Raw genomic sequence first — 12,154 nt, 5'->3', positions numbered from 1 at the left:
GTTTAGTTCAGAGACGGGTTGTAAGATTTGCCTCCTCTGCAAATATTAGCATTTGTTGTTCTTGGTTTCTCCAGAGCCTACTAATAGGACCTCCATATAATTATTTGTTTGGTCCCAGCAACTATCGTATCAGCCTACATTCAATATCCTTGATATGCTCACTATGTAATTAAACAAACAAAGCTTACTTGCAAACTATAATTTGATAGAAACTAGATATATATTAACTATAACCAAAAGTAAAAGACAGTAAAAGAAATCCTCAGAAAAAGCCTGTTAACACAAACCAGGCCAAAACCCAAATTGTTCATCAAAACGGAAAAGCAAAATATACGAAACAGTAACAGTAAAACAGCAGTAGTCCAGTAGCGCCATGACTTAATCAACCTCCTCAATCTTAGGCCCAGCACCACTGCCGCCGGCAGGAGCAGGACCATCCTCATCCATTCCCCCCATATCAGCACCAGCGCCCTGGTACATCTTCGCGATGATCGGGTTGCAAATGCCCTCCAACTCCTTCATCTTGTCCTCAAACTCATCAGCCTCGGCCAACTGGTTGGCGTCCAGCCACTGGATCGCCTGCTCGATTGAGTCCTCTATCTTCTTCCTATCAGCCTCTGCCAGCTTCGAGGCAATCTTGTCGTCCTTTATGGTGTTCCTCATGTTGTACGAGTAGTTCTCAAGGGCGTTCTTGGCCTCCACCTTCTTCTTGTGCTCCTCGTCCTCGGACTTGTACTTCTCGGCCTCCTGGACCATCTTCTCAATCTCCTCCTTGCTCAGCCTGCCCTTGTCATTGGTAATGGTGATCTTGTTCTTCTGACCGGTGGTCTTGTCCTCAGCAGAGACATTCAAGATGCCATTGGCGTCGATGTCAAAGCACACCGTGATCTGAGGAACGCCACGAGGAGCAGGAGGGATGCCAGAGAGCTCAAACTTGCCCAGCAAGTTGTTGTCTCTTGTCCTCGTCCTCTCACCCTCGTACACCTGGATCAAGACACCTGGCTGGTTGTCAGAGTAGGTTGAGAATACTTGCTCCTTCTTGGTAGGAATTGTAGTGTTCCTTGGGATCAAAACGGTCATCACTCCCCACCTTCTCGTTGCCCTCACCACTAAGGATAGCAGCTTGCACTGCAGCACCATAGGCAACAGCCTCATCAGGGTTAATGCTCTTGCAGAGCTCCTTGCCATTGAAAAAGTCCTGAAGCAACTGCTGCACCTTGGGGATTCTGGTAGACCCACCAACGAGCACGACATCGTGGACGGTGCTCTTGTCCATCTTGGCATCCCTCAAACACTTCTCCACGGGTTCCATACACTTCCTGAAAAGATCCATGTTCAGCTCCTCGAATCTGGCCCTGGTGATGGTTGAGTAGAAGTCGATACCCTCGTAAAGGGAATCAATCTCAATTGTGGTCTGAGCGGTGGAGGAAAGAGTCCTCTTCGCCCTCTCACAAGCTGTTCTCAACCTCCTAAGAGCCCTGGGGTTGCCAGTGATGTCCTTCTTGCTCTTTCTCTTGAACTCTTGGACAAAATGATTCACCATACGGTTATCAAAGTCCTCTCCTCCAAGATGGGTGTCACCAGCAGTGGCCTTGACCTCAAAGATACCCTCCTCAATGGTAAGAAGGGAAACATCAAAAGTACCACCACCGAGGTCAAAGATGAGGACGTTCTTCTCACCGACGCTGGTTGCCTTCTTGTCAAGACCGTAGGCAATAGCAGCAGCAGTCGGTTCATTGATAATCCTCATAACGTTAAGCCCTGCAATGACACCAGCATCTTTGGTGGCCTGACGTTGTGAGTCGTTGAAGTAAGCTGGAACCGTAACAACGGCATTCTTTATGGTGGACCCAAGGTATGCCTCGGCGATTTCCCTCATCTTAATCAAAACCATTGAAGAAATTTCTTCGGCAGCAAACTGCTTTTCCTCACCCTTGTATTGGACCACAATCATGGGCTTGTCTCCAGGGCCAGGAATGACCTTGAAGGGCCACAACTTGCAGTCACTCTGGACAGACGCATCGCTGAAACGCCTTCCGATCAATCGTTTTGCATCTGAAAAATAAATCAAAATTGTCATGTAAGAAAGCTGAACATGTAAATGTAAAAGAAAAAAAGGCAGCATACAATATAGAAAGACGTCATAAATCTCAAGCAAAGATGCACAAAGGTTCTTCATTCAAGAAAGGCCATGATTCAATTGTTTAAACATATTACAGAATATAAATCTGATAAACTTATTTGAACATTTATGTAAATTGAGGTACCCAAAAGACAACAAAAAAGCAACTTTTTTCCAACGAATCAAAACAATATATTAACTCAGGACATGAAAGCGTGCAGAAATTACTTACACCTTGTTTGGATGGAGGTTAATGGATGGAAGTTAAAGTGAAATTTCAATTTCACCTTGTTTGGGAATTTTTTTCAGGGGTTAAGGATGGAATGGAAGGTTAACTTTCCTTCCATTTTCCTCCCCTCCAATTTGGTGTAGAGAATGTAATGGAAAACAATGTAAAATTTTACAATGTGATAAGACAATTATACCCTTATGATATTAAAATCAATGGCTAAGATATACTCACATGCAATATGTAAGGGTACTTATGTAAGTTTATACATATTCACTTCACTTCTCTCCTCTTTATTAGAACTCCCAAACAAGGTACAACTAGTTTACTTCTGTTCTCCTTAATAAACTCTCAAATAACATTTTATCTTTTCACTTTCATCCCTTACATTTCTTTTTTATTGTTTAACTTTCTGTCCCTTCACTTAGTAAACTCCCAAACAAAGCATTAGTAACACTGCAAAAGGACATCAGATAGGACTACACAAGAATCTACTAAAGAGCGTTCATAAAAAAACGCCAAATACAACGTCATAGGATAACTTAAAGTTACGGAATAGTAGCCTAGCTCATTATGTTCCCACACAAGATAAAGTAAGAACAAATTAACATTAATCTAAGAACAAATTAACATTAATCTAAGAACAAATTAGTACTATTCTGAAACAAAATTTCGCCCAAAAACTTGACAGAGACTACTACTTCATAGGATGCCCAAAAGGTTACATCAAATTTAAAGGTTACATCAAACTTAATGATACTGTCAAATAAGAATCAGTCCTTTATAACCTAAATAGACAGACAAATAACTAGGTAGTCCAGAATCTCTAAAAAGAAATTCTACTTGATCCGAGTCAACAGAAATACATATAATATCATCATCCAATCAAAGAAACAAATTTCAGCTACAGGTTTAGCTACGAACTAGACCAGTGTTTAGTTATGCTGAGATAACAAGATCCTAAATTGTGATTTAAATAACAAAAAGGTGACAATTACAAACTCGGTCCAGTCTATTTATCCAACATATAATAATTCGCAAGGATCTTGATCCTATTTATAAAGGGTAAATATCAGAAAACCCCCTTAACTTTGGATGATTTATCTGAAAAAACCCTCAACTTAAAACCCCCTTAAGTAAAGGGATTATCACGAAACCCACCTTCCACTTCCAGATGTTATCAGAAAACCCACTTTAACTTTTGATTTTGTATCAGAACACCCTCTAGTTTAGAGGGCGTTCCAGTAAGTTATCAAAGTTAAAGGGGGTTTTCCAATAAACCCTAAACTTAAGGGGGCTTTCTGATAATCATCCAAGTTAAGCGGGCTTTTTTCAATGATATCTAGCCAAAAAAGCCAGATTTCGGAACAGAATAAATCAGAACCTTTGCTGATTTCAAATTAAGACAGATCTCTGTTCTCAATCATTACTACAACGAATTTCAGTCTGGTATTAGCCTAATTCACCACAAACAACATGTAACAGTTCAAACAAACACAGATCTAAATCAATCAATACAAAAAAAAAAACAGATCTAGCAACTAACAACCAGATCTAAACGAGGCACGCAGATCCGTAGCAGAAACGAAATCGAACCCGAGAAAGACAAAAAAGACTCACCGAAAACGGTGTTGATCGGGTTCATGGCGACCTGATTCTTCGCCGCGTCGCCGATCAGCCTCTCGGAGTCGGTGAACGCCACGTAGGACGGCGTCGTCCTGTTCCCCTGGTCGTTGGCGATGATCTCCACCCGATCGTGCTGCCAAACTCCGACGCACGAGTAAGTCGTCCCCAAGTCTATTCCAATTGCCGGACCCTCCCCCTTTCCCGCCATCTCTCGCCAAAAAATTAATTAATAAAATTAGGGGTAAAAAAAAATCAAAGTATAACAGTAAAAGCCCTAGAAATGTTAATGGAGGATGAGGGGAAGAGGAGAGGGGGCTTATATAAGCAAAGGCGGGTTCTAGAAATTTCGGATGGCCTTGGACCGTTGGATTCTGGACTGGGGAAGATGAGCCGTTGGATTGGATTGAAGGGGTTGGATCGTGGGTTCTAGATAGTTCGTTGAGGAGTTTTGATTGGTCGAGGGTGATATCTTTTTGGGGGCGGTGTCGGTGTGAACGGGGGTTACGGGATTCGTGGTCCAATGGCGGGCGACGGTTATAAAAGGTCGAAATACCAAATTTGTACATTTTGTATATTCTTTGTGAAAATTTGATATATATTTTTTTCCGACTTGTTATATTATTTTTTTTTCGACGACATATTGGTGTATTATTTGTTCTTCAATGATAAATGAGCCTCAAATTGTGTCGTCGGACTCAAATTTCTGACGAAATTTTTCAAGTGACGCCTCACATAATACGAACGTGGATGCCAGCGTAGCTCCTAGTGAACCCGTTGGCTCGGCCTCACGGAATGGACTACTAAAGGTTAACTTATAAGTAGGGGTGGGCAGTGGACCGGGTCGGTCCATGAACCCGCTGGCTCGGCTCAGCATGACTCGACCCGATGTGGGGAGGGACAGATTCGACACGCTCCAGTAGCGGACCATGGGTTCGGGGTGGGTTGACCTTTAGGCTTTAGCAGCAAGGAGGCTGACAACTCTCTTAGTCCACAGAGTTTAGAAAGCAAGTTGGGTCTAAATGTGATTGGGCTGGCTTGCTGGTTCACCGCTCACCTGCAATTTTTTTCATTTGAAGCTTTGCTATACAATTATTAACATTGAACTCTATTACAACTTGACGTATTTTATCTATTTTTATTTGCTTAAAGTTTGTTGTAGTTTTGTTGTAGTTTATTCTTGTATATTTTAAACTAGCAGAACAATTAGTTACTGCCCATAGAGTAGGACTTGCTTTGAACCACATAAAATCTCTGTGTTTGTGATGTTTCTCTTTGTCATTCTATACAAATATACAATTTTACTTAATATAAATATTTTTTATTTCTATAATGGTTGCATTGTTAGTTAATTACATATAATTTTTTAGTGTTAAACAATACTTAAAAACTATTGAAAAATTAAAAATCATTTACAAAATCCACAAAAAAAAATACATGGTGGTGGCGGGTGGCCCAGCACGTGTCATGGCCCGCTTCACTTAGTCTTGTGCCGCGAGCGGACTGGGCTGAGGTCTAAGCATGAACAAGCGACAAGACTCGATCCGCTTGTCTCGCTGCGAGACATAGGTCTCACCACTGAACCCGCGCGAGCTGGGTGGTGGGATGAGTCAGCTCGTCCCGTTGCCCACTTCTACTTATAAGAACGTGTTGAACTTGAGCATAATTTAGACAAGCGAAAAACAAAATAATATATTGTCTTCAAATCACTTTTCTGTAGAAGCATATAGGATTTACTTGTTGTTTATTAGCAATTGTTTTTAATTGTGTCTAATACTTTTCCCCCCTTGTTTTATAACCATGTCAGAATCGAATATAGTACCGTGGGAGTCATATTAAAAGAACCTCCTAGACGCATGGTTCACCTAATGTGGATATATAATTGTGTCTAGACTTAAAGAGTTGTCATGTTTTCTTCCTACATTACTTTCCATGTGACTATAGGAAAGGAGGAGGTATTTAAAATCTATATATTATATTATACTAATATAAAAAGAGCTAACTAATGCTGAGGACAAAATAGATGAGTGATGGACAAACAATCATTTCCAGTTATTTTAAAAAAGATCAGATTGTAATTTTACATGGAAAGATTTTTTTTCTTTTTTAATTTGTTTCTTTCTAGAACATTTTATGTAATTTTTCAATGAATGATTTGTTTATCTTTTTTACTCCCTTTCTTTTCTAAAAAAATTCTATGGCATTCAATATCATGAAAAAAGATGGAGCCTACATAATGGATTATTTTTTTAATATTTGAAGTTATAAAAGATATTACAAAGAGAATAAATATCTATAAATAAACAGATTAGGTTCTAGACGTATATCTATGCTACAATTTATTTGCACCAATACACAAAACAATAAGGACAAGATAATTAGAGGTTCAAGTTCAAATAATGAAGGTAAAATCTCTTCGAAAGTCAAGCGTCATTTGCTATCTCCTCCTGCTATTAAGTGTATATTCTAAATAAAATGGTAATTATTTCACATTCTTTCTGGATGCAAACATGCGAAAATAATATGTTTTCGTATCACATGCATTTGCACGTCTTGAAACTATACGGTTGCACTTCACTTGCCTTACAAGTTGAAGCCACTTTCTTTTCTTCGTCCTCAGCCTTGAACTCCTCGGCCTCCTGCACCATCTTTTCAGTCTTCTCCTTGCTCAGCATGCCCCTATCATTGGCGATGGTGATATTTTTCTCTTGACCGATGCTCTTGTCCTTAACAGAGACGTTTGGGACGTACGCTGTTGGCATCAATGTCGTAGCAGACATTGAACTGAGCAACATCACAAGGAGCAGGGGGAATGGTTGTTAGAGAGCTCAAACATGCAGAGCAAGTCGTTGTCCGTTGAGGTTGTCTTCTCGCCTTCATACACCTTGAACGAGATACAGGTTCAGTTGTCGGCAGAAGTATAGAGTACCTCCTCCTTGTTGTAATTTTGAACTGAGAAGTGAAGAAAACTTTGACTAAGGCTAGTATGATAAAGAATTAGAGAGAGAGAGAGAGAGAGAGAGAGAGAGAGAGAGAGAGGGAGGGAGAGGGAGAGAGAGATGTAGAAGAAGATAGAGAATTTGGTGCTTATGTTTTCTTTTTTTTCATATATCAAATTCTCACACTCATGAGTTTATATAGACTTATACATGACCCTTCATATTCCATACATTAACTCTACACATTTACTTTCATAGAATACAAAGAGTCATCTCTTAGAATACCATCCCACTTATTATACTTTGACTCTTAGGATTCTCTTCCACCTAGGATATCACACTATGGCTCTTGGGTTGTTTAGTCGCTAAACACTAATTAGTTTAACACTCCTCCTCAGGGGTTAGCAGGTTTAACACCCATTAGTTCTCGAAGTGTGAGAAGCGATCCTTCGGCAAAGCTTTGGTGAGAATATCTGTAGCTTGATCTTCAGTTTTGCAGTAGATGACCTCCATTTCCTTGTCCACGATCGCGTCCCTGGTGAAGTGGTATTTTCTCTTGATATGTCTCGTCCTTTGGTGGAAGACGGGGTTCTTTGCCATTGCGATCGCTGACTTGTTGTCGCAGATGAGAGGAGTAGGCTGCAATTATTTTTCACCAATGTCATCAAGCATATCCCTCAGCCACTTGATTTGTGATGCTGCTTGAGAAGCCGCCACATACTCGGCTTCTGCAGTTGATAGTGCCACAGACTCCTGCTTCATCGACGCCCAGGAGAACACACCCGATCCGAGTGTGAAGCAATATCCAGAGGTACTCTTCATGTCATCTTCATCACCTCCCCAGTCACTATCGTAGAATTCGAATAGCTTTGCTGAGTTCTTCTCAAAATGGATCCTAAAATTCTGGGTGCCTTGGATGTACCTAAGGACCCATTTAGCAGCTCCCATGTGCACTCTTGTTGCACAATGCATGAACCTGCTTAAGAGACTTGAGGCAAACATGAGGCCAGGTCGAGTATTAGAGAGGTAGAGGAGACTCCCTATGATACTTCTGTAGAGGTTGAGGTCTTCTCCTTCGGTACCGTCTCCCTTCTTGAGTTTATCATTGACCACTAGTGGGGTAGAGATGGGCTTGCAGTCTGCCATGCCGAACTTCTTCAAAATTAACTGTGCATAGGCCTGCTGATGAATGATGATGCCATCTTCGTCCTGCTGGATCCTCATGCCAAGAAAGTGGTGAAGGAGGCCTAAATCTGTCATCTCGTACACCTCCATCATGTCTTTCTTGAACTCATGCATAAGCTTCTCACTGTTGCATGTATAGATAATATCGTCTGCATATACAGCTACAATGAGAATATCTACCTCATCTCTTCGAATATAAAGTGTGGCTTCACTAAGGCTCCTTTTGAAGTTGTGTTGGGTGAAGCAGGAGTTGACCTCTTCATACCATGCCCTTGGTGCCTGCTTGAGATCGTAGAGCGCCTTGTGGAGCTTGTAGACTTTATCCTCGGCTCCTGCAACTTCGAACCCTTACAGTTGATGGATATAGACTTCTTCTTGTAGCACCCCATTAAGGAATGTCGACTTCACATCGAGCTGGAATACCTTCCACCCTTTGTCAGCAGCTAGAGCAATCAAGAAACGAATTGTTTCTAGTCTAGAGACAGGGGCAAAGGTTTCATTGAAGTCCACTCCGGGCTTCTGTGAATAGCCTTTCGCCACAAGCCGTGCCTTCTTCTTGTTGATGGACCCGTCAAGGTTCAGTTTAGTCTTATAGACCCACTTGACGCCGATGATTTTCTTGGCTGTAGGTTTCTCTATCAGCTCCCAGGTGCCATTTTTCTCTATCATGGAGATCTCCTCCTGCATGGCTTTCTTCCAATCTTCTTCTTTGATGGCTTTTTAAATGACTCAGGCTCCAATATGCAAAAATTACATGAAGCGTAAATCTTATTAAGATTTTTGTATCTTAATGGAGTTGTACCTGAGGAGGAAGAAGAACTGGGACTAGAGTTGGATGGTGTGCTTGAGGAGCTAGCACTTGATCTTGATGTGGTTGAGTCGGAGCTTGTTGAACTCGAACCGTTTTATGGAGTTTGCACTTCTGGCTCTGGATCTGGATCTTGGGTGCTCTCTGAATCTAGATAGATGTAGTTTGTGGGCACCTGCTCCTCCTTTTTGAGATCCCAGTTCCACTTGGCTGATTCGTCAAAGACCACATCCCGTGAGGTGACGATCTTTTGAGTCTTCGGGTTGAAGAGCCTGTAGCCCTTTGTATGGCTTGCGTATCCCATAAAGATACACCTTCTTGTGTTCTCCTCTAGTATGGATCTCAACTGGACTAGGATGTGAGCAAAACAAACACAACCGAAAACCTTAAGGTGGTTTAAGGAAGGTTTTCTACTTGAGAATGCTTCGAAGGGGGTATTGTCCTCCAATGCTCTTGTTAGACACCGGTCGAGAAGGTACACTGCGGTGTTGACTGCTTCTCCCCAGAACTTGTAGGGAAGGTTCTTCTCATGTAGGAGACTCTTGGCCATCTCCACGATAGTCCGGTTCTTCCTTTCTGCCACTCCATTCTGTTGAGGAGTGTATGGACATATGGTTTGCTTCTCGATGCCAAGGTTGCTGCAGTAGTCCTCGAACTCTGCTGAAGTGTACTCTCCACCCCGATCACTTCGAATCTTCTTGATCTCCAAGTCTGTTTGTCTTTCCACCATTGCTTTGAACTTTTGGAAGACGGTGAAAGCTTCTGATTTGAGCCTCAAAAAGTAGACCCAGGCCATCCTGCTAAAGTCATCAATAAAAGTGATAAAATATTTTTTGCCGGCCAGGGACTCCGTCTTCATTGGACCACATAGGTCTGTATGGATCAACTCCAAAGGATTTGTTGCCCTCCATGCTCCTTCCTTTGGGAACTCGCCTCGATGCTGCTTGCCTTTCATGCAACTGGAGCAGACACCTTCAATTCCTTCAATGGTTGGGAGGCCATACACCATTTCTCTGCTTTGAAGAGTCTTGAGGCTTTGGAAGTTGAGATATCCGAGCCTCTTGTGCCATAGCCAGGAGGAGTTCACCTCTTCGACCTTTAGAGCTTGAGTGTTCCAGTAGTGCAGTGAGAGAGGAAAACTTCTGTTGGGTTGCATCTTGACTTTGGCCACCAAGTTGTTAAAACTCCTATCATCATAGATCTTCACTGTTTGATCACCAAAAACTAGAAAATAACCGTTAAGGAGCATTTGACCTACACTTAACAGATTTTCCTCTAGACCCGGTACAAGTATTACATTATTAATGTATCTTTTTCCTTTTTTTGTATTTACAGCCAAGATACCCTTTCCTTCAGATTTTACAATATTCTCATTTCCCATCTTTACACTACCAAGATAGAATGTGTCTAAGTCTATCAACAGTGATCAGTTCGCGGTCATGTTGTTACTACAGCCACTGTCAATATACCAAAGACTACCATCACTATCTTTTCCTCCATGACAAGCAAAGAAAACATTACCTTCGCCGTCCTCTTCTTGGTTTGCTAAGACTTGCCGGCGGTTTTGGTTTTGATTTCCTTGAGTCCTGCACTGCTCTTTGGTATGCCCAAATCTGGAGCAGTTGGTGCACTTGGGCTTCTCCTCGAACCAGCACTTCCCTTGATGAGACTTGCCGCAAGTTCTATATGTGGATTTGCTACCTTGTTGGGAGTTACCACTTTGTTGTTGTTGTTGAGGCTTTGGAGCTAAATTGGGCTTGCCTCCTTTCTTCTTCTTCTTTTGCTTCTGGCTCTGTTGTTGATTTGAGCTCATGATGAAGCTTTGGAAGGCTCTCTCCATGGTAGAAGCTTTATTCCTCTTCTCAAGCTTTTGGTCAAACGCCTTGATGGATGTGATTGCCTCTTGTAATGAAAGCTTCTTCATATCTTTTGTTTCTTCTATCACACTTACAATGAGGTCATATCTACTAGAGAGAGAAATAAGAATATTTTGAACTACTCTTTGATTTGTTACATCTTCACCATATGTTTTTAATTGATTTATAACATTAGTGAATCTAGTAAGAAAATCATCGAGTCTTTCTTCTACTCTCATAGAGATTTGCTCAAACTCTTTTCTAATAGTTTGAAGCTTAACCGCCCATGCCTTTTCACTTCCACGGTACTCTTCTTGGAGGATTTCTCACGCCGCCTTTGCTATCTCCTCGTTGGAGATCCTGGGGAAGATGTAGTCGGAGACGGCATTTTGGATCAACCCGAGGGCTTTGGCATCCCTCATGTAGCTAAGCTTTAATGTCTTCTGCTCTGCTGGGGTGAGAGAGTCTTCGTCTTCTGGCACCTCGAAACCTTTCTCCACCAGCTTCCAAAAGTCATGCGCTCTGAATATCGTCCTCATCTTGATCCGCCAAAAGGCGTAGTTCTCCCCGGAGAAGATCGGTGTTCGTATCTCGCCGGAGGTAGGTTTTGGGTCAGACTCAATGACTATTGGGTCAGCCACTTAAACCCGAGATGAAGTTGGAGAATCGACGATTGTATCGGTCATTTTGAGGAGGCTATTTGGAAGAATTTTGGTAGTGGGTGTTGGTGTTTTTGTAGAGGTAGGGTTTCTTAACACTCGGTTGTCGTAATGAAGCTCTGATACCATGTTGTAATTTTGAACTGAGTAGTGAAGAAAACTTTGACTAAGGCTAGTATGATAAATAATTAGAGAGAGAGAGAGAGAGAGAGAGAGAGATGTAGAAGAAGATAGAGAATTTTGTGCTTATGTTTTCTTTTTGTTTTTCATATATCAAATTCTCCCACTCATGGGTTTATATAGACTTATACATAACCCTTCATATTTCATATATTAACTCTACACATTTACTTTCATAGAATACAAAGAGTCATCTCTTAGAATACCACCCCACTTATTATACTTTGACTCTTAGGATTCCCTTCCACCTAGGATATCACACTATGGCTCTTGGGTTGTTTAGGTCGCTAAACACTGGTTAGCTCCTAAGCGGGAGCAGTGGTGTTTCTTGGGACCAAAACGGCCATAAAGTAGTCTCCAAACCGAGGGAGACAGGAGTGAGGAGTAACATCCAACAACGGCAAATCTTGCACCTCATCGCTGGCTTCGCCGCTCCGGATTACAGCTTGCGCTAGCTGCAGCACCATAGGCAACTGCAGACCTTATCAGGGTTGATGCCCTTACGCAGAGCTCCTTCCCGTTAAAGAAATCCCGAAGCGATTGTTGAACATTA

General features: G+C 41.8%; 1 protein-coding gene and 2 pseudogenes across 1 annotated transcript; all 3 read right to left on the bottom strand.

The window, feature by feature from the left end:
* LOC109848757 lies at positions 202-4,266 on the bottom strand (annotated as a pseudogene).
* Positions 10,333-11,001, bottom strand: LOC109846605. The gene has a single exon (XM_020415852.1). It carries the CDS (start codon positions 10,999-11,001, stop codon positions 10,333-10,335), a length of 669 nt encoding a protein of 222 aa, XP_020271441.1.
* The window catches only part of LOC109846604, an 839-nt pseudogene continuing 591 nt past the window's right edge, over positions 11,907-12,154 (bottom strand).

The sequence above is a fragment of the Asparagus officinalis genome, chromosome 7 (assembly GCF_001876935.1).
Source record: "Asparagus officinalis chromosome 7, Aspof.V1, whole genome shotgun sequence".
Classification (NCBI taxonomy): Eukaryota; Viridiplantae; Streptophyta; class Magnoliopsida; order Asparagales; family Asparagaceae; genus Asparagus; species Asparagus officinalis.
The sequence above is the reverse complement of the archived record's forward strand: the minus strand, read 5'-3'. Positions and strand labels throughout refer to the sequence as shown.

Bases quoted from the DNA above. Each gene is read 5' to 3' on its own strand.
- LOC109846605 (XM_020415852.1), bottom strand. From the start codon at position 11,001: ATGAGAGTAGAAGAAAGACTCGATGATTTTCTTACTAGATTCACTAAT.